This window comes from Euleptes europaea, chromosome 11, assembly GCF_029931775.1.
Source record: "Euleptes europaea isolate rEulEur1 chromosome 11, rEulEur1.hap1, whole genome shotgun sequence".
In the NCBI taxonomy this organism is placed as follows: domain Eukaryota; kingdom Metazoa; phylum Chordata; class Lepidosauria; order Squamata; family Sphaerodactylidae; genus Euleptes; species Euleptes europaea.
In genome coordinates this window covers 62,623,248-62,647,532 of record NC_079322.1, presented here as the reverse complement: position 1 = coordinate 62,647,532, position 24,285 = coordinate 62,623,248, and the positions used below count along the sequence as shown (strand labels likewise).

Sequence of the window (24,285 nt, the reverse complement as noted above, 5' to 3'; positions counted from 1 at the left end):
CGCTGCCGGTCTGAGCAGGCAATACCGACTTTGAGGGACCTTCAGTAGAAGGCAGCAGCTTCATGGGTTCACGCTTCTATCTCCCTGACCCCACTAATTAACCCTTCCCCCTCCGTTTCTCTTGGCTCCTCCATTTCTCTTGACTGTGGCTCAGTGGCGGAGCATCTGCTGGGCACGCAGAAGGTCGCAGGTTCAATCCCCGGCCTCTCCGGTTCAAGGGGCTAGGCAAGTAGGGATGCGAAAGACCTCCGCCTGAGACCCTGGAGAGCCGCTGCCGGTCTGAGCAGACAAGACTGGCTTTGATGGACCTTGATGGTCGGATTCAGCAGAAGGCAGCTTCGTGTGAGGGTGGTCCGCCAGCCCGGCGGGTTTCGGGGAGGGGGAGCGCGGGGAGCCCCCCGCCAGGTCCGCTCGGCTTCACCTGGCGGCGCGGAGACGCCCCCCCCCCCCCGGCCAGCCCCAGCGCATCTCCGGATCGGCGAAGCAGAGGAGGCTCCTCTCCTCGCAGCCCTCCTCCTCCTCTTCCCCCTTCCCACCCCCCACCCCCGGCTCCACCCACCCGCTCCCCACCCCCGGGGGAATCTCAGGGCTCTCCGGCTCGCCGTGTTTGTTTGTTGATCCTTCCTGGCCGGGTGTGTGTGTGTGTGTGTGTGTGTGTGTGTGTGTGTGTGTGTGTGTGTCGAGGGTGGGGGGAGAGGGCGGGGAGGGGGGTGGGGACTCGGGGCGGCGGCGGCGGCTCCGCTCTTATTGCCGCCGAGTTGCGCTCCTGGTCCTCAGGCTGCTGGAAGGAGCCGCTCGGGCTGTTGCGCCGCCGCCAGCCGGGACGGACAGCCGGGGAGGCGCGCCGGCCGGGGCAGTGGCTCGCCGCCCAGCGCCAAGACGCCCCCCATCTCCCTCCTGCTCCAGATCGTCCCCTCGCTCGCCCCTTCCCCCCCCCCAAAAAAAGAGAGGCTCGCATTGGAGACAGACGCCTGTCTTCCCCCTCCAGGGGTTAAAGAGGGCAGGAGGGGAGGGATGAAGTTGGGGGCAAACTCTCCCCCTTCCCCATCTTGGCTTCGCCCTCCGGGCAACAGACGCCCGCTTCTCCCCTGCTGAGCCCTTCCCTTGGAGACTTCTTGGAGCGGCGCGGAAGAAAGCCGGAAAGGATCCCCCCCCCCAAAAAAAAAAAAAACAACCACCCTCTTCTGGCTTCCTTGTTAGTTTTTCCTCCGGTTCTGTTTCTGCTTTCAGCCTCTTTGGAAATGGCCAGGGCCTTGGGAAACCCATCAAGTGTGGGAAAAGGCAGAGGAAACCGCAGCTGAATGACAGGATGCAGGAGACTTGAGAAGGAGGCACTGCACAAAAGGAGCGCTTGGTCCCTGCCGGCCGCACGGCTACCTGCGGGACTCTTGGCTGCTGCTTGCCACCACCGCTGAGTCGGTTTCGGAGCTTCGCCTGCCCTGCCGGAGGATTTAAGGGCTAAGCGGAGTTGCCTGCCGGAGGGTCTTTTGTTTTCCTGCCTTCGGTCCTTCCGCGCCCGGACGGGAACATGGACTGGGGACTCCTCCTGCACTGTGCCGCCCTCATGGTCACCCTTGGCAGGACGCTGAGGAGCGGTAAGTGACACAGAGCCTCTGCCGAGCGCGTCCAGGCACATCCAGGTAGCTGCAGGTAGAGTGGGTTTCACCTGAGCCTCGGATGTAGCGCAGGCCGGCCCTGAGACGGGCTGGGTCGCGCTGCTCAGAGATCAGACCGTGGACAGCTTTAATTAAAACGCCCGATAGCCACTCAGGGTTACACCCAGTCATCCACAATTGTCGGTCAGCGTTGCTTTCCAGATAGCAGCGTAAGACTTTCTAATACGGGACTGGCAGCTCTCGCAAGATCTGGGGGAGCCAACTAGTTTAATGTTTCCCTCCCCGTGGCAATTACACAAGATTCCACTTTAGAACCTGAAAGATAATGAGTACTTCAAAGACAAGGGTTTAGGGAGGGAGGGGGAAGCTGCTTTGCATCTCCTGTGTTCCAGCAGGTACCTTTTCCGAATCTTTCTCCTATCTGAATAAAAGGGAACGGGTCCGAGTGGCTTGTGCTGTATCCGTCTCAGGTGTGCCATTCATAGCTGTGGTTGTAAGAAAGACATCCTGATAGCCAGACTTGGTATCTGGCTCGGAGGCGACGTTGGGGAAGCGGCTTCAAAGCAATAAGGACTTCCTTCCTTCAGCAATGTCGCGGCTCCCGGAATATCTCACTGAATTATGCAGCTCTGGAAATGTTCTAAATGTAGGAGCGTCTGACATTTAACTAGCACACTTTTTAAAGAGTTCATCTGGGTTTTCCTTCCCAGAGCAAAGCCTGAGCAATTATTATTAGCCAATTACCAGATATTTACTTTTACCCTGCCTAGGTTTTCAATCAGAGCAATTAAAAGAACAGAGCATCCCCCACTTAGAATGGTATATTGTTTTAATAAGACCACAAGTGGAGTGTCTTTTACAGGGAGAGATTTAAATCATGCTTTATGATGGGAATGGATCTTTTTCCAATATATTTTTGAGGAAGTTGGCTAATTTAGCAAGAAAGACGTTCTTCCTCTCCTCCTTCAGTGATCATAACCAGCATGAAACCCTCCGGGGGGAATATTTGCACGTGAATCTTGCCTGAGATCCAGTTTGGCCTAATCCTTTTTTAGGGGGGGGGGAGAGAGGATGTCTCCAATCCCGAGAACACTTTCCTGAGAGTAAGCTCTAATGGATAAAATGGAACTCACTTCCAAGGGGGCCTGTTTAGGATTGCTCTGTTTGTTGTGTAACCTGAAATCTTTCTTTGCGAAGAGAAAAGGGTCCTGGCTGTGTTTGTGCACTGATTGGTGGGCAGCATCAGATTAATGGAGACGCTAGAAGGAGGAGGGCTGAGCCAAAGGCATAAAGGGACCAAGTAGACAGAGGCGTGCGGATATTGTGACTGGTATCTCTAAGAGTATGGTCATTTACCAAATGCTCCACTTGTTTTAAAGCTAATACCGCACTTAACTTGTCCCGCACGACTAGTATCATCCTCTTAAGTGCTGAATGAGCAGGCACAGGAAGAGCTGCCAGGAAGTCTGAGTAGTGGTGGACATAAAGCAAGAGCCCTTGTGGCCATTAACCTCTTCTGTAACTCAGCAGCCCCACTTACTCAAGGTCCACCTCTGCCCACAACTAGTGTCTGCCGAATTAATTCATTAACCTTGTTTAGGGCTAATGGTCCCAAAATCATTACAAACTTCTCCTCTTAATCAAGTGCAAGAGAGATTTCACAGAGCCAGGGAGTCTAGCGGCTCCCCCACATTATCTCATTACACTATCACTTTCCCAGGAGTTACCGATTAAAGTAGCCCCATCAGGGCCGAGCCCTACCTCAGTGTCTCCCGAAGTGACTCTTGTCAAGTGACTAGCGACAGCGCTGGTTTATTTCACTCACTTAACAGCTGCCAGATTCTGCCATGTTGTTTGCATAGAGCTAGAGTGGACTTAATGAGGCGGGGTCGTTTCTTTTTCCAAGTCTGCCATGCATGGCAACTCATGCGCGGTTCCCTCCCAGTCCATACACACAGGAGGCTTGCAAATGAGTATCAGTGGCTCTTGATTTGGAACTCTTAGTTGCGGCATCTTTTGTTCTACGAGAAAACGTCAAGGAAGGAATAAGTAACTGGCTGTACAACCGTCCTAGAAATAATCATTCATTAAAAAAGCACACACACAAGAAACCCACGCACAAATTTGTACACACTAACCCTGTCTCCTCTAATTCATGGCAAATGTTTTCAGTGATGTCTGTAGTTTGTGCATTTTTGATGTGCGCTTCGTCTTTCATTTCTCTTTGGCTTGGTTTTCCTATAATAAAATCCTGCACATTTATAAACACATGTCAGAAACAGGAATGTCATTTTACTTTCACGAGAATTCTATTAGATACCGAATACCAAGTTGTATATGCCATTACTTGGAAAATGTGATATATTTCCATGTGTTTATTAGCGCATGCCTGCTTATCTGATGTCTCAGTAAAGTTTCACAGGCTGAAAAGTAGCGTATAGCGAGGAAGAAGTCCATAATAATTAAAAGTGATCAATGCCGACCTACCACAGAACCATGATACAAGTGACAGTGGAGTTTGGTTTATTTTAGTTCTTTTTTGTCTTTCAGTGAACCTTAATAATTCACACTAACAGGGCTAATATGACTATTAGCGGACAACTAAGTTACTTAAGTTTTGCAATCACAAAGGAACTGTGGTAGTGTTACGCTGTTTGTTTCATTACTCTGATAGGGACTTTCTGCAGTTTTTGTGTGTGTATGTGTGATTACCTCAAGGAGTCAACTGAATCGCTTCCTTGGTGACAGATAGACTTTGTTCTCTGGTTGTCTGTTGCTGAAGAGCACAGATAATTTCCAACTGCTTAGATTTATGACCTGTTAGAAGAAGAAGAAGAAAGGCGGGTTGGTGTAAACAAGCTCCTCTCTCGAAGGACATGAGCGGGTTATCATCCAAAAATTAAGGATAGGGGTCAAAGGGCATTGCTTTTTTAGTCACTCTCTGTATGTAAAAAAGTCTCCTAGAATCATTCAGCCTTGAACAAGAGGTTAACTGCAACCCAAGGGTGCTTTGAAGTAATAAAAGCTTTGCTTTAGATAAGGGGAAAAAGTTTGGCCCAAGCATTCTGTTTTGAAATTCACATTATGTAAGGTTAATGGCTGCATGGAGCTGAGGACTGTATGTCCGATCTACTTCAGAGACGTTGTAACGAATTCTTTGTAAATTATAGACTCTGAAAGACAGTTGTTAAAATCAGGCGTGGGAAACAGCCAGCCAGAGAGGAAACGTCGGCTGAAAAACCTTTAAGCTGTTTGGTGGCTTGGAGATTGTGAACTTGAACCGGGAACTGTGTGCTTTGCTTTCCTTGCAGACAAATGCGGTGAAACTATAAAAATTGTCGAGCCTGGGTACCTCACTTCTCCTGGCTACCCTAATACGTATCACCCGAGCCAAAAGTGTGAATGGCTGATTCAAGCTCCTCATCCGTACCAGAGGATTATGATCAACTTCAACCCTCACTTTGATTTGGAGGACAGAGAATGCAAGTAAGTGAGACCGTCTGTTAAGGGGACCATAGCACCATCTAGCGGACGACAATCTCCACGGTGCTGTGGCGGAGAGTGGGGGGGAGAAACAGCTGAGGAGTGCAGAACGTGGTGTGTAAAACGAATCCCTCAGAGGTTTGGATCCAGAGCGGATCATATGTTTGTGGTAAAGATATTAAAGCAAGTGCTTACTGAGTGTCAGGCACTCTGTAAGATTGTTTTAGATATAATCTTGTAATCCCGCTGTCTCTTTTTGTCAGAAACATGGCTCCATTAGCAGTTATTTCCGGTGAAACGTTCCTCTTACAGTGTTTGGAAATCATTTAATGATGTGGAATGGGGTGGGAATACTATGGGTAAGAGAAGCAGGGGAGAAATAAGCCTTGGCTTCTGCATTTTTAACTGCGGGCTCCTCTTCGATCTCCATAGCAGTAAGAGCGGTTGAGGCAAGCCATGATACTTAAAAGAAAAACACCCAAGCAAACAAGCTGCTGGTTGCTTTTTATTGGATGGGAGCAGCTACACATTCATGTAACTTTATATGGGATTTCTTTTTTTTAAGAGCACAATGAGGGTGTGAGTTTATTATGCTAGTCGAAAAGGCATTTCTGTGGAATCATGGGGAAAAGTTAGTTTTCTAAATTAAGACTGGAAAAGTCTGGCTAAAGAAAACAACTTTTAAATGATTACAAAAGGTAAGGGTGATTTGATACAAGTCATGATAGTGAAAAACAAACAAACCTGGAGTTCTTTGTTATTTGCAATGGGCAATCTATTCATTTGTATATGATGGCAGAGGGTGTACATCCATGTGACTTTATCATGGATTTTAAGAGCATCATAAGGAGGCGTGATAAATATTTATACCCTGGCAGCCCATGAGGACTCAGGGGTGGGGAACAATTTAGAAATCTCCCCTTCAAGATTGTCTCCACCCTCCCTCCTTTCCTTTAACTGACCCTCAACAGTTAACATTCTATCCTTTTTGGAGCATATTCAGTTATTATCACACCTCTTTTTAAGTTTGTTTGTTTGGTTAACGTACAAGGCATATTTTGCTGCATGCCTGAGTAAGCAGAGGCCCCTGTCTTGTCTGTGGAGAGCCCAGTTTTTCTGCCTTCAGCATCTGCCTGAAGGACAATCAATATACTATTTTAGATAAATACTATTTTAGTATTATGTAGATGAACGCACATCAGAAAGCCAGTGTGGTGCAGTGGTTAGGAGTGGTGGACTCTAATCTGGAGAACCGGGTTTGATTCGCCGCTCCTCCACGTGAGCGGCAGATTCTAATCTGGTGAACCGGGTTCGATTGCCCACTCCTACAAATGAAGCCTGCTAGGCTAGCTTGGGCTAGTCACTGTCCTCTCAGAACTCTCTTAGCCCCACCAAGATATCTGTTATGGGGAGAGGAAGGGAAGGTGATTGTAAGCCAGTTTGAGACTCCTTAAAGGTAGGGGAAAAAACCCCAACTCTTCTTTTTCTTCCTCTTCTTCTTCCTCCTCCTCCTCCTTCAGCAATCCTAGAACAGTTTCCTGGGAATAAACCCATTGAATAATATGGGGTCTACTTCTGAGTAGACCTGTTTAAGATTGCTCCCTTATACTCCTTAATTCTGATTGAAATGTTTACTGGCTGATGTCATACAGCACTGTCACAGTGCATGTCAGAGTTGGTTATGTGAACGTAAACCCACAAAAAACTCATTACATGCCTTCTTAATGGAGCAAGAAGTTCTATTGTGAACCATAGGACTTTCATGTGGAAGTGCCTTTAAACATGCAACTCCTGGTGTGAAAATTGAATTGTAATAATAAAATGAGAGGACTGAAACGGCTCCAATGTGAACATTTGGATTGAAATGTAATAGCTCTCCTAACAACCTTGAGATGTAGACTAGTAATGATTCCACTTATAGATAAGAATATAAGACCGTGATTTTTTGTGCAGTCCTAAATTAGAGGTACAGCCTATTGACTTCATTGGACTTAGAAGGGTACACCGTAACTCTGTTTAAGATTACACTGTGATTGTCTGATTAGGGATTTTGACCCAGAGAGCCTCTGGGTTTATATCAACCGTTTATATCCTTTAACCACATTGGCTCCATCAAAAGACTATGTTTTAAGTAAACCTTCAGAGCATGAACAAGCAATAGTGTGGAAAACAAAAGTTATCCTCATGGCAAATGCCTTTGAGGGTTTTTTTTAGAAGAACCCCATCGTTCTCAACTTGCTTGGACCACAGTTTGGCCTCTTACCCTGTGTTCAATGGTCACTATGACCTGCCAAGAGCTACTTCTTGAAAGTGCATTTGCACAGTCTTTGAATATCTGTTTACGTTTTGTTTTCTCCTGTCTCTCCTTCAGAGAGCTCACGTGGTCCTCCTCCATTTTATCCTCATAACTGCTATGTAAGGGTAATTTAGGCTGAGTGATAGTGACAGATCCAAAGTCACCAGCGAGCTTCAAGGTAAAGTGAGGATAGTTTGCCAACTGTGGGTTGGGAAATTCCTGGCAATTTGGGGGTGGAGCCTGGGGAGGTCGGGGTTTGGAGAGGGAAGGGACCTCAGCAGGGTGTCCACCCTTTGAGGCTGCCCTTTTCTCCAGCAGAAATAATCTCTGTGTAGTCCAGAACTCCAGGCCCCACCTGGAGGTTGGCAACCCTAGTGTCTTCTAGTGCTCACAAAATACTTATTCAGACTCTGCTGTATACTAATATATCAATACGCTTATAAATACAGCATAATATGTAGCTCTGAGAAACCAAAAAACCCCTCCCTGGCTGGTCCTAGGTGTATTTTGCCCTTGGGTGCAAGCAAATTGTTTTTCTTCCTGTCTTCAGAGAAACTTTGCTCCCTTCAGTTCAAGTCTTTGAAACCCACCTAATTAATGTCTCTTTTCCCTTCTAATTGGGCAGTTTTGTTGTCAAGCAAGGATGGGGTAATTTTATGGGCAGAATCTAGATAGGCAGAATGGTTTAAATTGGCCTTTCGTTGAATGACTTAAATGCTTCCTGTGTTGTTTTTGTGCCTTCTTTTAAATTCAGGTCCTTTGACTTTTATACCATGACCATTAAATCCGAGGGAGGGAACTTGTGCCAAATGCTTAGGAACATACTTGCAGAAGAAGTGGTTTCTTCATAAGGTGATTTCAAAACTCTGCAAGGTCTCAAAGTTCCTTCCCTCTTAAGAAATTCAAACGGTTTTCACTGGATATCTGGTGACAAGATAAATGAATGCACAAACTGATCTGTCATGGGATTTTTAGCATTAAGCAATCTTTGGTTTCATAATACCGTATATTCATTTTATGATCACAGCTGCATATGTACTGTATGTATCACTGCAATCCAACTATGTTCTGTTTTAGTTAAAATGCTCACAAGTCCTGTAAACAAAAAAACATGTTTAATGTGACCGGCAGGCAAAATAAGGTGCAATAAATTCATATTCCAGTGGATTAAAATCTGATAAAATACAAATATATTAATAGAGATTCATATTCTGTTGGTGGGACTGAATTGTCTCTGCTCTGAACTGCCTCATGTTGTAGCCCTAATTATGTGGACATGAGAATACTATTATCATTATCAACTGGGGACTCACAAATATGAACATATATAACCTGCTTTTTTTCTTCAGTGGGACCCCAAAGTGGTTTACAACATTCTTCTCCCCTCCTGCTAGGGTTACCAGGCCTCCATCTATAGCAGCAGGAGATTAAAAAATGTAAATACTACGGTCCTCTGTGCTGGTACATCATTTCCAGGCACAACCCAGAAGCAACAATGGGTACCTCTAGGAATTGCTAGAAATTACTAGCAATTCCTAGAGCTACCCACGGTCACTTCTGGGTTGTACCTGGAAGTGACGTGGTGATGTTTCCAGTGTCGCATCCCTTCCTAACCCCCTTTGAGATAGATTAGGCTGAGAGTGACTGGCCAGAATCTCCCAGCAAGCTTCCATGGCAGAGAGAATTTGAACTGGAATCTCCAGATCTTAATCCAGCACCCTGCCCATGTTATTATGCTGGTCTCACAGTGACTACAGTCCCCTCTTTTCATGCACATGATTCTTCTATTACCTGTTTCTAAGATGGGGGAGGGGGTTACCCCACTTGTATTCCCAGCAATGTATTAAGAGTTTGAAAACGTTATAAAAAATACTGTTCGCACTTTGTTTGGCCCCTTTAGCTATGAAGACGTCTTCCAACTATTTATACGCTGTGGTTTCCAAAATCCATCTTTTAAAGGTTTTTTATAACATTTTCAAACTCTTAATACATCACTGGGAATACAAAGTGTGGTAACCCCCCGGGGTTGCCAGGTCCCTCTTCGTCACCAGTGGGAGTTTTTTGGGCGGAGCTTGAGGAGGGCAGGGTTTGAGGAGGGGAGGGACTTCAGTGCCAAAGAGTCCAATTGCCAAAGCGACCATTTCCTCCAGGTGAACTGATCTCTTATCGGCTGGATATCAGTTGTAATAGCAGGAGATCTCCAGCTAGTACCTGAAGGCTGGCAACCCTATTCCAAGAAGAAGCAAGGGGCAAGTGATGGCAACACCTACTGGGTTCCTGTTAAAGTCGGAAGCAGCTGGAAGACGTGCTGAACAAGTGACGCTATTCTGCCTGGAACTCTTCTGGTCAGGTGGGCTAGCAGTAGAGGTAGCAGCATTTCCCCTCTGTCTGCCCCCTCTAAGTAGAGGTGGACACAGAGTAGGGTTACAACTGCCAGGTAGTAGCAGATTTCCTGCTAATTCAACTGATCTCCAGCCGACAGAGATCAGATCACCTGGAGAAAAATGGCCACTTTGGCAATTGAACTCTATGGCATTGAAGTCCCTCCCCTCCCCAAATCCTGCCCTCTTCAGGCTCCATCCCCAAAATCTCCCGCCGGTTGAGAAGAGGGGCCTGGCAACCCTAACACAGAGGCAAACAAAGTATTTGCTTGGGTGTGGAGGGGAGCAGGCCGTCCACTCCCTCCCACCTTGCAACCTCTGTAACAACTGCTAACAGGAAGGGCTCAAAAAATGCTCATGATTTGGGTGGAGACTGTGGTCAGATATATTATATAATTGGGGAACTGAGAAACCAACAGGCAGCGGTTTGCCCCAAACTCCTAAGCAACAGCCTCTGTCTGTATATCACTTCACAGTTGTGGCTTTTACTTGTGAGGACATTTCCCCATCTTCTGACTCAAAGCCAGCTTTCAAGCATGTGGATCACAACAGTTCTTATGAGGGCAGGCCTATACCTTATCTCAGCAAATGGGGTAGGGAATCATAGAATTGTAGTATCATAGAGTTGGAAGGTACCATCAGGGTCATCTAGTCCAACCTCCTGCACAATGCAGGAAATTAACAACTACCTCCCCCCACATCCCCAGTGACCCCAACTCTCCCCCCGCCATGCAGGATCCCACAATCAAAGCACTCCCGACAGATGGCCATCTAGCCTCTGCTTAAAGACCTCCTAAGACGGGGACTCCACCACCCTCCAAGGCAGCACATTCCACCGTCGAACAGCCCTCACCGTCAGAAAGTTCTTCCTAATGTTTAGGTGGAATCGCTTTTCTATTAGTTTAAATCCATTACTCCGTGTCCTAGTCTCTGGAGCAACAGAGAACAAGCTAGTTCCCTCATCGACATGACATCCCTTCAGATATTTAAACATGGCTATCATGTCTCCCCTCAACCTTCTCTTCTCCAAACTAAACAAACCCAACTCCCTAAGTCTCTCCTCATAGGGCATGGATTCCAGACCTCTGATCATTCTGGTCGCCCTCCTCTGGACATGCTTCAGCTTGTCAACATCCTTCTTAAATTGTGGAGCCCAAAACTGGACACAGTATTCCAAGTGAGGTCTGACCAATGCAGAATACAGTGGTAGTACTACTTAGGGAAGAATTGTGTGGGGGACGGGACACTTTATCCATTACAAATCCCGTGTGGAGCTAGGGATCAGTGTTTGCCCGATAGCATGTAGTTCTGCCCTAAGAGCTGTGGAGCAAAGCATTAAAATTTTGAATGGAGGCTCTTTTGTGCTAACAAAAGAAGGTTCACTTTCTGCTTACAGATACTGATATTAAATAGAGCACTTCAGTCCTTCTAGGCTACCAAAATTATCTCAGCTTCATGATAATGGGCATGGTGGGGGGGGACCAGGTTTGTGCCATACATGTACACTAAACAGATCTAGATCCTTGTTTAATGTGTTGCTTGATTTGACATTGCAAAGATCATAAATGCATTAAGAAATCCAGTTGTTCCTTGGCTATTGGCTGTTTCTTGGGAGGGTAGCGTAATAAGCTTGTGATATACTGTGTTGTGTAAATCTCATGCTGGAAGTTTATATGAATGAGTGATCATGGGTGAGTGAAGGGTCATGTTTCATCATTTGTAAGTAAAGTTAATACTGTCATTAATTAAACATGCCATTTTAAAAAAAGAAACTAAGGACAGAACAACCCAAGAAGTGCTTTCAACATAACACATTCTTTAATACTGTCTAAGAATTATAAGTCTCACATTATAATCAAGATTCTTTTTTAATAAATTCCAATATAATGTAAGGGTGTATTCCCCACAGTAATGTTCTGTGCTGCCTTGAAAAACAGCGGGAATTGCATGGCTGCTTTATGTGGAATGAGTCCAGAATTTGGGATCCGCCCGTGCAGGGAGCATGTGATGTGCCTAGGGATTATTGTGTGTTATTAAAAATGCATTTATTATTAATAGTTTGTGTTCACGAAGAAGCACAATATAGTTAAAAATGAATGGAGGAAAAGATGAAACCAGACTTTTTTTTTCCATGTCTGTTGCTTGTAAAAGTTTCTTGGGCATAGGCCTGCATGCATTTGTTTACTCTAATGTCCTACTGTGTAAATGTAGCTATCTTGAATCTTGTAAAACTTTATATCTGGTTAATAAACAAGAATGTCACTGATTCTCAGTGCTTTGAATTTATGGAACTCTTCCGGTTTCCCAGCAATGCAAAGTATCAGCATGATAATTTATAATGGTTTGTGACAACTGCCGCTGAGCAAAGAGGTGTGTGGTTACATTCAGATCAGATGTCTTTAGCAGGGGAGCAATAAAAATTTCACAGACACTAGGTTAAAAACATTAAGAAAATGAATGTGAAGTTTCAGAAGGCAAGGGTTTTGGAAAGGTGGACTGGATGGCTAAAAAAAAGCCAAATAGTGGTTTCCCTCCTGACAAATTATTGACTCTGTTACCAGAGTCAACTGTATTATTTTACAGGAGTTGCGCAGATACAGTATCCCAACCCTGCTTTTAATGAACTTGTTTTACCGGCCATAATTTAGATATGTGGAGAGCAATACCGTTCTTGTTTGACAATTTCTGAGTGTGTGTGTTCTGTTGTCAGATCAGTTCAAACAAAAAGTTCAGCCAGATTCGGAAACATTGAAAGTGTGGAAGGAAGGGCTTGATAGTTAATTGCTCTTTAAATTGGTTTTAATAGGGATTAGCTACACATCTGAGATTAGAGTTATACAGGGATTGCTCTCAATTACTGTTCTTTAGTAAAAAGAGCTATTACAAAATATGTTTGTTTACATAGAAGTCAATGGCTTAAAAATCAAAAGCAGATGTTATAACTGGTAAAAGGAAGCCACTTAGTATCTCTACCAGAGTGCAGAAAGCTATATAACGTAGTTCTGCTTTAAACCAGTAGACACAAAGTCTACGGTTGATCAAGCAAGGAGTGCATGCATAGATGGTGGAGTCAGCCCTGGGGCAGCCAAAAATGAAGCCTTTTAAAGCAATGTCATGTAAACCTTAAGTAAAAATATCCAGAGGTCATAAAGCACACAAGATCATGGCACTATATGGTCTTTTTGGATTGAAGTGGTCAATGCATCACTTCAAAATCAATTCACTTGGTCAAAGTGGTACGTTGATCATGTAGGTTGAGGGGGTTCCATGCAAAATTCGTTATATGATGAAAAGGCTATAATATTTTGCATCCTCACCACGACCGTCGAATCTATGGTGGGTTCTCTCTTTCCTGTTCAAACCCAGGTTCAGCAAATACCTGGTTTCATTTTTGAGTTCGGTAGATGTATAGAGTACCTGCAGTGTTGGTTAGGAGCACAGAATGTGAAAGGGTCAGGCAGTCGCCTAGCTGTAACCAACGGTCAACTAGCCCTAACTGGCCTTAGACAGAATAGTGTAGTGGTCAGAAAGACCCAGTTTTGAATCCCTGCTCTCCTATTCAAATTGCTATGTGGAGATGCAGAAGGGTACAGTGCATTCATTTCCATTCTCTGTGTTCCACATATTCATTGTTACGTGTGCCTGGGCCTCCCCCCACCCAAGAGAGTGGCATAGGCTGAAAAGGAATCCTGTAGGACCGTTTTATATCTCATGCTAGCAAAAACTATTGCAAAAAAAAAACCTAGAAAAACAGGGGCAAACAAAGGACACGCATCTTCCATTAATTATTGCACTTTCTGGCTCATTAACTGGATCTAAGGTTTGAGCTCTAGTGATGTGGGTAAGTCTTTTGACGTACCCACTGCTGCCTTTGGGACTGGCAAAGTGGTCCCTGCTTCCCGTACCACCATGGCAGATGATTAGTGAAGCGACTACAGGAGCTTATATACAGCCAGAAATTGTGTTTTGGAGATTTGAAATTAAACCTTCAGGGTTAGGAAGAAAGGCATGCCATTCTTTCCCCATATAAATTTCCTCCTTGGTTCTCCTGCAACTGTGAGAACTTAAGCGTTTGTTTGTTTGTTTGTTTGTTTGTTTGTTTGTCTTTTACCCTGGCCTTTCCCGACCAGGGCGGCTTACATCAATAGTAATAACAATGTGTGTGTGTGTGTTAAGTGCCGTCAAGTCACTTCCAACTCATGGCGACCCTATGAATGAAAGTCTTCCAAAATGTCCAGTCTTTGACAGCCTTGCTCAGAACTTGCAAATTGAAGCCTGTGGCTTCCTTTATTGAGTCAATCCATCTCTTGTTGGGTCTTCCTCTTTTCCTGCTGCCCTCAACTTTTCCTAGCATGACTGTCTTTTCCAGTGACTCTTGTCGTCTCATGACGTGACCAAAATAAGTAATAACAATACATTCAGTTTAAAATACCAACCAAGATCAAGTTTGTTCATGCCATCGTATTCCTTATTACTGTGTATGGGTGTGAAAGCTGGGTAGTGAAGAAAGCTGATAGGAAGAAAGTAGATTTCTTTTAAATGTGGTGTTGCAGGAGAGTGTTATGGATACCGTGGACCGCCAAAAAAACAAATCAGTGGGTTATATATCAAATAATGCCCGAACTGACCCTAGAATCTAAAATGACTAAACTGAGGCTACCATACTTTGGTCACATTATGAGAAGACAAGAGTCACTGGAAAAGACAATCATGCTGGGGAAAGTTGAAGGCAGCAGGGAAAGAGGCAGACCCAACAAGAGATGGATTGACTCTTTAAAGGAAGCCACAGCCCTCAGTTTGCAAGACCTGAGCAAGGCTGTTAAGGATAGGACGTTTTGGAGGACACTGATCCATAGGGTCGCCATGAGTTGAAAGCGACTTGATGGCACTTAACAGACACAGTACATAATATAATAAATCACAATTAAAAACTTGAAATAGAATCCGCTTAACCAGCATAAAATCAGAAGTCCAGATGACGACTATAAAAATACTAGTGGCAGTGGCAGGCAGGCCAGGTGAGTAGGTGGAAAAGCAGGACCAAGATGGAAACAAAATGGGACAGGGAGGCCAGCTATGATGGAACCGTCGCTACCTTCAGAGAGCCAGTGTGGTATAGTGGTTAAGAGCAGTGGTTTGGAGCGGTGGAGTCTGATCTGGAGAACTGGGTTTGATTCCCCACATGAATGGTGGACTTTAATCTGGTGAACTGGATTTGTTTCCCTACTCCTACACGTGAAGCCAGCTGGGTGACCTTGGGCTAGTCACAACTCTCTTAGAGCTCTGTCAGCCCCACCTACCTCACAGGGTGTTTGTTGTGGGGAGGTGAAGGGAACATGATTGTAAGCCAGTTTGATTCTTCCTTAAGTGGTAGAGAAAGTCGGCATATAAAAACCAACTCTTCTTCTACTGGTGCGCACCAGGAGTGGTGTTGCCACGTTGCCAGCGACATTGCTGCCATGCCAGACTAGGCTTTCCCCCCCCCAGCTGCTGCTAAGTCCCCCACCAGCCCACTGATCAACGGTGGTGGGTGGCAACTGAGGGTGGAGCATCCCTTGCCCCTGGTGGGGGCATCAGACCAATCTGAAGCCTTTAGCCTTCTAAGTCCTACCAGGGTCCCTGACGTGTGACAAACTTGCTTCTTGAGGCTGGACAGGGTAGAGACCATGGAAATCTCTACAGTCTCCAGTGCTGGCATCTCTCGTTTTATCCCAGCTGTGCTTTTTGCTGTATTTAACATGTTGTTGGAATGAACCCAACTCATCAGGCAGTCTGGATCGTGCTGTCTCGCTGCCCTGTCCTTGCCGTTTATTCACCCACTACTCCAATTTATATGTCATACACAAAATGTAATTAATGCCAGTCAACTTGATTTTTTAAAAATAGGCCCCGTCAAACAAACCTGATTTTATGTTTAGATGAGATTAAAGTTTGGCTGATGATAGTAACAGGGTTGATATAATAACTTTTGACTTGTGCCTGAGTTTGTTTTTTTTAAATAATCTTTCTATCAAGCATCGGAGGCCACTACCTTGACTGTTTGTCCCAGTATTTACAATTACTGATATTGCACATTGCATTAATAATGAGGTTGAGAAAATAATTCTAAAAGGAGGTATATCTGTGTGTAGTTCTCATTCTATCTAGAATTATTACTGAACTTTGTCAGTAGGCTGAACGTTTTATGAATTTCTACATCCGTGATTCGCCACGATATTTGATTGACTTTTTGTTGTGCTCGTTGGCGCCTCGGGGAGCGGGGGGCACCTGTTCCATGGTGTTCCCTTTTTGCCCACCTTCATCATCAGGTGCTAGGGTTGCCAGCTCCGCGTTGGGGGTGGGTGGGGCCTGAGGAGGGTGGGGTTTGGGGAGGGGAGGGGCTTCAACAAGGTATAATGCCATAGAGTCCATGTTCAAAGTGGCCTTTTTTCCCAGGTGAACTAATCACTGTCACCTGGAGATCAGTTGTAATCCCAGGAGATCTCCAGCCACCACTGGAGTTTGGCAACCCTAGTGCCACTGGAGTTTCGTGGTATTTTGCTCTGTTAGGATGGATTGTGTCTCACGGTTTCAGCTTTTGGCTCAACTCTGAAGTTTCTACTCTTCTTTACAAACACAGCTAAAGAGAATGCTGTCCCTTTAATCTGAGTTTCCAGTTCCTTCTCTAGGTTCTGAGCCGGTCTGCCGGCCCGTCTCATCCAGGGAGCAGTTCTGCCTGCCCTTGCTCTCTGCTGCCTGGTTCTCTTGGTCTCCAGTCCCATGGCCAATCCTATCCTTGGGAGCTGTCTTTGCTTCTCCCTTGAACAAGCTGCCTGCAAGTATGTCTTCCTTTGGCCTTCCCTTGGCACCCTACTTTCCTTGCAACCCTTCCGTCCATCTCTCAGCTGGGCCTGCCTTTTTATCAGGTTGCAGCCTGGGAAAGAGGAATCTGCCCCACCTGCTGCTGCCCTGCCCCCACCCCAGTTGTTTTAAAACTCAGCCGGGCTAGTACCTATCAGGAGAGCCAGCACAGTGTAGTGCTGGTGGTGGACTCTGATCAGGAGAACCGGGTTTGATTCCCCACTCCTCCTCATGAGCAGCAGAGGCTAATCTGGTGAACTGGGTGGGTTTCCCCACTCCTACACATGAAGCCAGCTGGGTGACCGCCACCTACCTCATAGGGTGTCTGTTGTGAGAGGGGAAGGGAAGGTAATTGTAAGCCAGTGTGATCCTCCCTTAAGTGACAGAGAAAGTCGGCATATAAAAACTAACTCTTCTTCTTTTACTACTACCACTACTACTGCTACTACTACTACTACTACTAATACTAATACTTGTGCATGATTTATGTTCCTCCCATCATTTTCTCTGAGCAGACCCTTATATTAGGAGATTATATATGGCATCAGCCCATTTAATGGCATTTTCTGTAATTGCTCCAACATGGTGGAGCGGCGGAAGGGAAGGTGATTGTAAGCCGATTTGATTCTTCCGTAAGTGGTGGAGAAAGTTGGCATATAAAAACCAACTTTCCTCCTCCTCCTCCTTCCTCTTCTTCTTCTTCTCCTTCTCCTCCTCCTCCTCCTCCTCCTCCTCTTTCTTCTAGCACAGAGCCCATGTGTGGCTCTCATGGACCTCCTTCTTCACACTATTCCAGATTACAGAGCCAACTTTATCAACAGGTGAACAAAATACAGTGCAATCCACTGGCAACAGGCGGCCATTATTCCTGCATTCTGTATACAACTTTCAGGTTGGACCAAGGTCCAGGGGATCATAGCAAGTGGCAGCTCTGTCTTCTGTTACTTTATCTAGTCCTTTTAAAAACCACTGAAAGGCCATGACACACGTCACAACAACCTGCTCATGATCACTCCATCAACCCTACTCCCCAGCCTGAGTATGTACCGCTTCCTATCATGACTTCTAGAGCCCAGCACAAGGATTTCTCAAGCCCATGACAGCTGCATCCCAGAAGTTGTTAAAATGTCATGGAAACTCTATGCTAGATGCCAGAATGACAAGATCAACATTTATTTATTTTTTGCCATCAAGTCACAGCTGACTTATGGCGGCCTCATATGGTTTTCAAAGCAAGAGACGTTCAGAGGTGGTTTGCCATTGCCTGTCTCTGCGTCACGACCCTGGTATTTCTTGGAGGTCTCCCATCCAAATACTTGCCAGGGTCACAGCAGAGAGTGTATGACTGGCCCAAGGTCACCCAGCAAGTTTCCAGGACAGAGTGGGGATTCGAACCTGGGTTTCCCAGATCCTAGTCCATCACCCTAACCACTACTCCACACTGGCTGTCATAACATGAGTATTTGTCAACCTGTGTAGGCTCGCTCCAAGAAGAGGCTGTTTTATGAAGTATGTGATTCATTAACCTGGATCACTACTGGATAACACAAACATGTCCCACTGGTTTCCAAGAAAGAGCTTCCAGGCAAATGGGTGTGATCTCTAAGCATACAAGCCATGGGTTCTCTCATTCCAGAAATGAACTACTGCCTAGTTCATTACTTTGGTGACTTCAGCAAAGAAACACACAGGCTTGGCTTCAAAAAAATTGATTCATGATTGACTTATTCAAATAATCTAGATTCTTTCATATCCTAGACATGCTTTATGCCCAGCATGCTTGCATATACACCCATGTGCATGCAGTGTAATATATATGTTAGATTATGTCTTCCTCTTATGTCCTCTCCTGCAGGCTTTTTCATAGGTGTCTAGATAATAAAGGATTCTACTGGCTTATTAAAAAGTGCATAAAAGTGTTTGCTCTTGTTTTATAGGACTCAGCTTGCCTTTTGCAGACAAGAGTTTCTAAAGATAGTTCAGAGTAATTTTCATAGGCCTCTGAGAGCAAAAGAGGGTTGAAAGAAGTCGGGGATTATACTGTGCTCCTGATTACTGGCTTTAATAAGTGCTCTTTTGTTGCTCATCCAAGCTTCTGACTGCTGTGAATGGCCTCCATTGTCGAACTATTTAAGTGGCTTTTTTGCTGAGTAGCGTTGTCCATATTGAGCCTTTGCAAGGAAAGGTGTTAGTCAAATTACAGCCAGACCCTGACCCACAAGTGTATTTGTTCAGCAGATATTTCCTTTCAACCCATTTGAGATGAATGAGCCAAGGAGCATTTTAATATAGCACTGGTAGTGCTATCATAATGAGTTTAAGAATCCCCAAGCCACTTAAATTGCCGTGCTTGCATTTGAGCCAGTTTGTCTCATTGATTTAAACAGGGCCGCTAAGTAGGAATGCATGAATATGCCCTTGTTCTTTCCTTTTTTGTATGTTGTCATTGTGGGAGTCTTTTTGTTTCACCCTTGCCGCTGTTCCCTGTTTGTTTCTTTTATGGTATCTTTATGCTATTTTTACACCAGTTGTACGTTATACATCATTTTTATACAATTTATACCCAAATGATACAAAAACAAGTGTCACTTTGAATGTTAACAAGGGGAGACCTGCAAGAAACTTGCAGGAGTGGGCATCCAATCCCCCCCACCTTTGATTCCTTCCCTCTCCCCCCCCCCCCCCAGTTCTCTCAATGTCTCTCTCTTTGGTCTAAAACGCATGGTCCCTTAGCCCACTTTCTTCCTCGTTCCAGCCAGGATAAAATGAACCCGGGCTGGAGTGGGGGGGGGGGAACTGTACGCATTACCTTGAATGATCCGGGGCGAAGCTGTGTGCTGAGCTGTCCATGAAAACAGAAAATGCGGGAGACGCGTACTTCCTGGCAAGTCAGCCACGCCCCCGGTGATTGGTCATTTCAAAAAAAGGCGGAGAGGTCGCGAGGGGAGGGGTTTGGATTCGGGCGGGCCGTTGTGACGCGGGAAGACTCAGCCCACGTTTATCTGAGACGAGCCAGGGATAACAGTTTGACTCGTGAATTACAAAAACTGGGTTCGTTTGGCGTCGGGACAGGGCTGAGCCAACAGCAAATAAGGTCCCGTCCGTTCGCGAAGATTTGATCCTGGGTGAAATGGAATAAACAGGGAAGAAAGTTTTAGACCTTTCTCTCCTCACCCCTCTCTCACTGTGAGTCTCTCCCCTATGTCTGTCACTCCTTCTCTTTCTGACCACTACCTCCTCACTTTCTTTCTCTTTCTGCCCCCTACCTCATCACTCTCTTTCTTTCTGACCCACCACCCCATCCATCTTTCTGCCCATCATCCTCTCTTGCTCTTTATTTCTGCCTCCCACCCCGTTACTCTTTCTCTTTTTTCTGCCTCCCCCACTCCATCGCTCTCTTTTGCTGCACTCTTTTGCTCCATCGCTCTCTTTGGCAGCCACTCCCCCACTAACACCAACGCTGCTGGCCCCACCGCAGCTTCTTCCTGCTTCTGGCCATTACCCTCCATTGTCGATGGACCCGACCTGCCGCTGCTTCCCCTCCTCTGCTGTAGCTTTTGCTGGGGCAGCTCCAAACTGCCCTCCACATACCACTTCCACCAACAATGTTGATGACAGCAGGAGGAGGAAGGGGTATGTGTGTTGTCTGCGCATGCTCAGACAAATGCTTTGATTTTGGAGGGATTTAAACCCTTCCCCACAGAAAATGTTTAGAATTTTCAGTTTTTTTGCAAATTTGGGGAGTTCCTGCATGGAGAAAAATCTTCTTTCCATGTAGGCTCAATCAGCGGACATAAGTATTCGTAGATGAATGCATGTGTGGCTTTGAGATATGTAAATAATTACACCAAGTTTTGTTAAGCCCAGGGGCAGGGCAGATGGTGGCAGGTCTGTTCTGTGAACAGTATGTTCACAGAATTCGATAACCTCCCTGCTCCTGCGCCAGCATAAATACAGCTACACGGGAAGTAAAAGGGATTTGCATGGTACCTAACAAAATGGGGGGAAAGTACTTGTTTATATTAATGCATTTGTCTGTAATCAACAGAGCTGGAGGAAAAGTTTGATGGTAGGAGAAGAAACCTTTCAATCAAAACCCTTGAATGTTTATAATATAGACCACACAAGGTCTAGTGTGAACATGGATGTGTGATTGGTTGTAAGAAGGCAGAGCCGAAGGTCAGGGTCTCTTTCCAAACTGATATATTTAGTAATTGGAGTCCTTCCTCTCTTATGATTATGCATCTTGGTGTTGATTTAATTTAAACAACCTTTCCCTCCATATGTTTAAAAGAGAGGTGTGTTTGCTTAAACTCTTAACTTGTGTCAGCCAGCGCCTGCAGATGATTACAGGGAGTCAGCCTGCATAATACTGATGAAAAATAGGGGTAATCTATTCCTTAATTTTGCTAATGTTCCCTAAAGACAATATATTCCCTAATTTTTAGGTCTCTCCTATGTGTGTATGTAAGAGATAATAATATGAACAAACACATGCAGGATTATGTATTGTACACACACACATAAACATATATCAGTTTCTACAGGAGTTCAAGAAGTAAATCTAGTAATTAAGGTATAATAGCCATCTTAAGGCTGATAATTGAGTTTAAGAAAGAACACAAGACAGGATTAGTGTTCAGATCATGTTCCAAACGCTTCTTAATTGGCTGTTTGTAATCAATCCTGATTGCAGGAGACTGTGATTTGGCAGACAAGAATAATGAATAAGTCTTTTCTGTACTCTGTTCCCTGTTCAGTTGATTCAGATGTAAAATTTAGGTCAGGATCCAGGATTATAATATCAAACCAGCTGACTTTGGCAGCTATGGGAATGCTTCTAAAGAACATTAAAATGCCTCTAAAGTGATGCATTTGAAGATTTAAATATCGTATTTTCCCCAGCTTGGTCTAACAAGTGAGCTGAATGTATCCAGAATCTTATAAAGTAGATTCAAGTTCAGTTTTTATATGCCATTGCCTTCTGGGTTTATTGATTGCTCTTGATTCTATTCTCAGTAATAATAACTAGTTCTTGATGTTAAATAACAAAACAGTTGTTTGAGTGGAAATGACAAGCATCATTGGAGATAAATATCTGGTCATTTTGAAAGCAGTCCAGTTTCAAAATGACCAGATAGTTATCATAGGATCATACCATAGGTCAGGGCTGGTTTGGATTTGACAAATGAAGCTGCCTTCTACTGAGTCCAACAAGGTCAGAATTATATTTTCCAGTGGGCAGGCAGCTTTCAGACAGAGGTCTTTCACATTACCTGCTATGCAATCCTTTCAACTGGAGATGCCAGGAATTGAACTTGGGGTCTTCTGCATGCCAAGCAGACGCTCTGCCTCTGAGCCGTAGCTCCTCCCCTGCCGCTGGTTGCATTTGCCATTTCCGTGGTGAATTTCTCAGCCTGCTGGATGTGCTCTGTATTAGCACTCGCTATGCAATCTGAGGCCATTGTGAAGAGAGATTCCTCGCCCAGCTTGGCAGCTGCCATTGGCAACAACTGCAGGGGGCCAGTCTCTTAATATGATGGCCAACATGTGCTGAACTGACAGCCAGCACAATAGCCTCTGGGTGGTCCAGAGGGGTAGATAGGAATTGCACTAGGGGGTGCCTGATCTCCTAAGAAGAATATGGTATGCATATACATTAAAGTTAAGCAGTTAGACTTTTTTGCCATCCGTGGTTAAACCTTTCCAAATAGAAGTAATTCTGTAAGGTAACCTACCATTCATAGATACAGATGATGTTCATGCTGGGGAGGGGCTGTGGCTCAGTGGTAGAGCATCTGCTTGGCATGCAGAAGGTCCCAGGTTCAATCCCCGGCACCTCCAGTTAAAGGGACTAAGCAAGTAAATGATGTGAAAGACCTCTGCCTGAGACCCTGGAGAGCCACTGCAGGTCTGAGTAGGCAATATTGACTTTGATGGACCAAGGGTCTGATTCAGTATAAGGCAGCTTCATGTGTTCATGCTGCCTCTGGGGCCACATCATATTTGTGTGGTTATTTTAGACCAGCATTTGACTGAGAATCTCTTCTGCACTAGCCTCATTTATTAGTTGACTCTTGGAAAACATCCCTGAAAATTAATGAAACCACAGCACAGGGAAAAATTTGGACTATTTAGGCCATTTCTATGCTGTCTGTCCGGGGACCCACACTTTAGTCCTGGTGTTCTGAGTTTATAAGGGTTGTGGAAAGAAGAGCTAAAGTTAGGCCTTGATGTGGAATCGACTGTGGTGTAGTAGTTAGAGCACTGGACTAAGACTGGGAAGACCAGACTTCAAATAACTTCTCAGCCATGTAGCTCACTGGGCAACCTTGAGTCGGTCAGCTGTCTTTTAGGCTAACCCCACTCACAGGGTTGTTATAAAGATAAAAGGAAGGAGGAGAGCAATAGGTGCAATGCCCTAAACTTCTTGTTGGGGTAAAACAATCTGAAAAGTGGAAGATTTTGTCAGTCTGGTTGCAGATCAATCAGCTTCCATGAAACGTTTCTGGGGTATTCATATAGATCAGTGTTTCTCACAGTAGGGTCTAGGGTAGGGTTGCCTCTTGGCCACCGGCAGGAGGTTTTGGGGGCAAAGCCTGAGAAGTGTGGGGTTTGGGGAGGGGAGGGACTTCAATGCCATAGAATCCAATTGCCAAAGTGGCCATTTTCTCCAGGTGAACTGATCTCTGTCGCCTGGAGATTAGTTGTAATAGCAGGAGATCTCCAGCTACCAGCTGGAGGTTGGCAACCCTAGTCTAGGGACCTCTTGGGGCCCACACGTCCTTTGTAAGGACAGAGGGCAAGCCCTTCTCATGCCATCTGATTCATGTAAAAACAGAATCCTCTCAGTTTTCTAGGAATGGAATGGAGATGGGGACTTTCCACTTAAGGTTGCCAGGTCCCTCCTGGCCACCAACAGAAGACGAGGGGTGGTAGGGTTGCCAGATTCAGGTTGGGAAACTCCTGGAGATTTGTGGGTGGAGCCTGGGGAGGACAGGACCTCAGTGGGGTACATTGCCCTAAAGTCCACCCTCCAAAGCATCCATTTTCTCCAGGGGAACTGATTTCTGTAGTCTGGAGATGAGCTGTAATTCTGGAGATCCCCAGGTCCCACCTGGAGGCTGGCATCCCTATTTCCACTGCAAGGGAAGGGGTGGAATCAGAACTTCCACCAACTATAGACACCTACCTTCCAGTACCTGAGAGCACTAGCCATATAATGTGCTGGCCAGTTACTGGGAATAGCTAAGTGCTAGGATCCCTAACTGGCTGAGTGGCACCAAGTCCTAATGCAGTCATAACTGTTACTCCTGATATAACACTGAACAGGTTTCAACTCTCATTTTCCAGTGCAAAGGATTTAAGCATAGCGATGTCACCCTGTGTCCCTAGACAGTAACAGCCAATGGCAGCTATCCCAGCCATAAAGATATGAGCAACAGTATCCTCATACATCACCAGCGTAATGACATGTTTTATGAAAATGTACTGGCACAGGTTGTAATACTTCAGCCTAAACTCTTGCTTCTTAATACAGGATTGTGCTGTGAATTATGGGTGAGGGGGATATGCAAAGCTAAAAGCTCTCTTCTCCAATTCAAAGCTATCTCCATAACATTTTTTTTAAAGAAAGAGGCACAAAATGTCTTAGCACAGCAGGCAGATT

General features: G+C 45.3%; 1 protein-coding gene across 1 annotated transcript in view; it reads left to right on the top strand.

Moving 5' to 3' along the window:
• Positions 1–1,528: 1,528 nt before the first annotated feature.
• The window catches only part of NRP1 (neuropilin 1), a 175,720-nt gene continuing 152,963 nt past the window's right edge, over positions 1,529–24,285 (top strand). The window contains exons 1-2 of the mRNA XM_056857120.1: positions 1,529–1,595; positions 4,928–5,102. Of these exons, the coding sequence (XP_056713098.1) occupies positions 1,529–1,595; positions 4,928–5,102 (242 nt within the window). The remainder of the gene's footprint in view (positions 1,596–4,927; positions 5,103–24,285) is intronic.